Raw genomic sequence first — 4,892 nt, forward strand, 5'->3', positions numbered from 1 at the left:
TATCGAGCGACTACGACTACGACATTGTAGACAGAACCGAGAACCATTGTAGACAGAACCGAGAATCATTGTAGCGGAGGCTTAAGAATTGACCAATATAGTCGACTATTCTTACGACTACGACTTTACGACTTCTATGTAGATGAGGCTTTAAGAGTAGATATTCAAGTATTTCCAATTTCGTGCACTTTTGTCTAAGATTGTACGTCCAATACATCCTTAACGTTTGATCAACTTGAATTGAACATTTTATAAAACAGAATATTCATAGAAATACAAATGACTTATGAGAACTTTTGAGAAATTCTTGAAATTTAGATAGTGCCACCTCTTTGCCGATCATGTTCTCCCGATACATCGAAAAAAACGGAGCAGCCACCGGCTGCTTCACGCCGATTGGATCGAACTTTTATATCTGCGCTGCGATAGAACCATTCATCTCGATCTAAAAGTTATAGCCCAATCACAGCGCAAAGCGCTCGAACGCGGCCAATGTGGGCGATCGAGTGGCCACTCAGCGATAGGCGCATTTCCCCCCGTTCGCAAACGAGTCTCAAGTAAGCTCGTATCCCATGGCTGACTCCAGTGGCCACCGCAGAAAATCCAATATGGTGTCCGTCGTTCAGCGGTTTACTTCGGATGTCCGTATTTCGGAGTAAAATTCTCGTCCGGCGACCGCGTGGCTAGCAATAATTATGAAAATTCGATTGAAAGCGCCACGCCGCACGTGAAAACTCTCATGCCACTGTGTCTCGCGCACGATCGGCGGCCGTGAAGGGGCTCGAGTACGTCGCGGGGACACGGAGTGAGTCGCGATTCCCCTGCGTTGTTCTCTTCCTCAGCGCAGACGGAGAATCTTGAGAGATAAAGGGGATAGGGAAAATTGATAAATGGACACCGGCAAGATGGAGGGTGCCGTGGAGGCGGCCGACCCGGAGGCGGCCGGGAGGATCAGGGCGATGAAACGGGACTCGATAGCGGACGTCACAACCTTAGACATCAAGTCACGTCTCAGTTTGGAGACGACGGAGGCTTGCGGCGAGCCGCACGTCAACGGGGTGGTACAAGTCAACGGTATCTGCGACTCCCCCCAAAGAACTGCCGCTGTCACCGATCTCACTCAGCAATCTAAAACAATGGAAACTAGTCATTTAAACCAACATGGTATACAACGCCAGCTTACTCACGGTGCAATAGATAAACCCGGTACATAACGATAGAGTTCAGACAGGCGAGCGCAAGTATGCCAGAGATCATGTCGTCACTTGTTGCCGTCTATCACTCGCGAAAGATCCCTGGAACCTCAGGATCCTCCGATCTTACGTGTGACAGACTTGTGCATTTTCTCTTCAAAAACTCGCGTTTAAAGACAGTTCTTTTTTACGCCTAAAATTCTATTCAAGTTTCAAAATTATGTTGACTATGTTAAATTTGAGAGACGGAAGAAAGCACCTTGTCTTACTGGATTAGTTCTAATGTACCGTACAACTGTGCATAAAATGTTGGGAATGGGTGAAAACTGCTTCTTGTTATGTTACAGAACAAGCAGGAACATTATCCATGGAAAGTAAAGACAACGATATCCAATATGTTAGCTATACAAGTGAATTACAAATGCCTGATATTATGAAATTAATACAGAAGGACCTAAGTGAACCGTATTCTATTTACACATATAGATATTTTATTCATAACTGGCCGAAATTGTGCTTCCTGGTACGTGCCCTCCAGATAATCTCTAGCTTACGTTAGCATTATTCGAGTTAATACACGCATTGCCACAAGTATGCTTTTCTTACGACACTGATAAACCACATTCTGTATAATTCATCATGGGACGTGTGAAAGATATTGACTCTGCTTCAAAAATTTCGTAACAAACGCATGAAAGAATCGCAAAAAAGAAATCTAACCGTTATGGCGCAGAAATTTACAGAAAGCTCTTGTTCTTTTGTTCGTCAAGGCGATGCATGGTGAAGAGTGCGTTGGTGCCATTGTCTGCAAACTAGACATCCACAGGAAGGTGATAAAGCGCGGCTACATCGCGATGCTGGCGGTTGACGTGAAATATCGGAAACGGAAGATCGGATCGAACCTGGTGAGGCAAGCTATCCAAGCGATGGTAGAGGACGACGCCGACGAGGTAGTCCTGGAGACGGAGATCACTAACAGGCCGGCGCTGCGCCTGTACGAAAATCTCGGATTTGTGCGGGACAAACGATTATTTCGATATTACTTAAACGGCGTGGATGCGTTGCGACTGAAATTATGGCTCAGGTGAAATTCATCCGCGTGCTTATGTCAATAGGTATTTAAATAATTACAATGTTGAAGAGATGTAACACCTATGCTCTACCACATCGGGCAAACGGGCGACATTAATGTCAAAGAGATTATATATATGTTTCTACGTGCACAAATATGTTTTCAGTTGCAATATTGTGCGACTTATCCTCTGTACTTTCTCGAGAAGAAAGTGTTTATCTAGTTAGGTTATTTATGTCGAAAAATGTAACGCAGTTGACGAACTTTGTGTTGCAACAAGATTATATCTGCTTGGAAACCATTTTACTTTTTAACAAATTCATTTTCCGCATTGCGAGATGAAATCTCCAACAGCCTATTGATAGTACGTCCGTTAAAGGCGGAACATATGTACAGAATAATTTGTTAATAGTGCCTAACTGTTGCCTGACTAGTTAGTTATTTTGTTATGAATTTGCTGCAATTCCTTTGATATTAATGTCAGTGATCGCGATAGATTTCAATTGCAGCTTGAAGATGTAAAAGTAATTGAGTGATAGCAAGAGACAAAATCGAGACTGTGAAGTGTACTGAAAATAATCAATGTATTTTGCTGGGGCTCACATTGATAAAGTGTGCATTTTGAAGCATATACAAGATTGACTAATCCGAAAGAATTATGAGTTTTACGTCGTTAAAATTGTAACTTTTTGCGACTAAATGTATGCAAATGGTTACATATGAACATAACATGCATATATACTATATACGTATATACGTAGTACATATAATAAATATATATACTATCGTATATACAGTATACAGTATGTATTTTAATTATATCTTATATTATGAATTCTTAACATTTCTGTATGAAGAGCAATCAAAAAGGTTCATGAATATATAACTGACTTTTTTATAGTCAGTTTAATGAGGTTCGTTAATTTTTACGAGAAATCAATACAACCGATTTTACTATTTCTTCATTTACCATAAATGACGATGGATTTAACTTACAAATTTTAAGATTCGTAGTCTCCGTTCAAGATAAACTGAAATACAACTTGTAGAACTGTAAGTAAAGTAATATTTAAGATATAATCAACAAAAAGCCGGTGACATATTTATATAAATTTTTTTATCACTGAATATTTGTAATGGACCCAGTTCGTTTACTTTCATTTCAGTGTTTTCTCGACACGGGATTATTATAAGATTGCGTTAGTCAATGACGTTATGTGAAAATTGCTATATTACGCTGTTGCATGACAGACTGCTATCACGTAAGGTTGCGTCGAATGTACGATTTTGTCAGTGTGAACAGCAGTTTGATAGAAATGGAAAAAAAATACGAGGAGAGGAAAGAGGGAAGCAAAGGACGGTGGAGGACGGCGAAACTTTAAAAAAGTATTTCCGTTTGAAATTGTAAAGTGATACACGGAAATATCGATATTTATATATATTACATTAAACGGATGTGGACAAAAAGGAAAAGAAATGGAAAATTATCGTTTACGAAATTGAAATGTTTCGCGAGGAAGTGCGCCTCACGCGATTAACGCGGTGGGGGGTGATACGCGCATTACTGTCTACCTATTATATCTATCTTTGTATAAAATAAATGCGAAGCACAGATCATAATGTAACTATTAAAAAAAAATGTAAAAAATGTTAATAAAAATACATAAATGTTTTTACACGCGTCTCGTTTACGCTCGTTCGATTACTGCAAACCGTGTTCAGGCAATCGACGTCCCAATATATGTATACATCTCTTAATTGCTTATACTCGTATAGAGTATTGTTACTATATATTTTTTGTACATTGATCATTCGAAATGTCTGCCAGAAAATAATTTTGTAAGTACATATATAAATTATATAATATTTAATTTTATTTGGAGTTAGTAGCGGATATGTACTGATGTCGCAACGATATCGGATTTCTTTCGTCCTTGGCGGTTTTAATTTTAAAGCGGGAACACACTTTTGCAGAAGTGCATATATATATAAGCAGGGAGCACATACAATAAGTAACTAAGCATATGCATAAAGAAATTGATTGGTCCATAAGCAAATGCATAAGGAAATAGGGCCATCGCACACAAAATTGCATAGCTGCATATGCACAACATGAAAACCGTTTAAACCATCGGATATCGAGCATTGAGTCGCCATATTGATTGAAGCCTATCACACAATGCCAGGCAACAGGAACAGGGAATAGAATTTCTGACGCGTTGGATTGGTTGAAGGAAAATTTTCGACGAATCCAACGCGTCAAAATTCTATTCCCTATTCCTATTGCCTGTTGCCTGGTATTGTGTGATAGGCTTTACGTAACATATTGCTTATTGGTCTAGACAGTCTAGACTGGTCTAGACCACGGTTTTACCACAGTATAACCAGTAGTTGCACTCTCTGTCGGCGCCTTTGATCTGGGCATTCTCAATTTTCCGCCATGTTTTTATTCGCGCCAACAGTGTATCAACGGCTAAAAGTGCCTGGGCCCTTTTCAGGATCGTATCCAGGAAAGGCACATACGAACTGGCATACATTATTTATTGTAAATGAAAATGGCCTATGAAAGAAAATGTTCTAATAAAAGTAATTAATGTAATTACTTGCTCCAACGTATAAAAGTATTT

At 39.5% G+C, this 4,892-nt stretch overlaps 1 protein-coding gene across 1 annotated transcript; it reads left to right on the forward strand.

The window, feature by feature from the left end:
* Positions 1 to 108: 108 nt before the first annotated feature.
* LOC105559295 (N-alpha-acetyltransferase 30-like) lies at positions 109 to 2,563 on the forward strand. The gene is made up of 3 exons (XM_012007478.1): positions 109 to 1,164; positions 1,541 to 1,716; positions 1,964 to 2,563. The coding sequence occupies exons 1-3, from the start codon at positions 891 to 893 to the stop codon at positions 2,279 to 2,281; spliced, it is 768 nt and encodes a 255-aa protein (XP_011862868.1). The 5' UTR covers positions 109 to 890; the 3' UTR covers positions 2,282 to 2,563.
* The last annotated feature ends 2,329 nt before the right edge of the window (positions 2,564 to 4,892 follow it).

Source organism: Vollenhovia emeryi, unplaced genomic scaffold (assembly GCF_000949405.1).
Source record: "Vollenhovia emeryi isolate VEMERY1.0 unplaced genomic scaffold, V.emery_V1.0 DF939282.1, whole genome shotgun sequence".
Classification (NCBI taxonomy): Eukaryota; Metazoa; Arthropoda; class Insecta; order Hymenoptera; family Formicidae; genus Vollenhovia; species Vollenhovia emeryi.

Coding starts and splice junctions, on each gene's coding strand:
- LOC105559295 (XM_012007478.1), top strand. CDS start 891: ATGGACACCGGCAAGATGGAGGGTGCCGTGGAGGCGGCCGACCCGGAG. Junction 1,165..1,540: donor TAGTCATTTAAACCAACATG/GTATACAACGCC, acceptor GTTATGTTACAG/AACAAGCAGGAACATTATCC. Junction 1,717..1,963: donor GGCCGAAATTGTGCTTCCTG/GTACGTGCCCTC, acceptor TTGTTCGTCAAG/GCGATGCATGGTGAAGAGTG.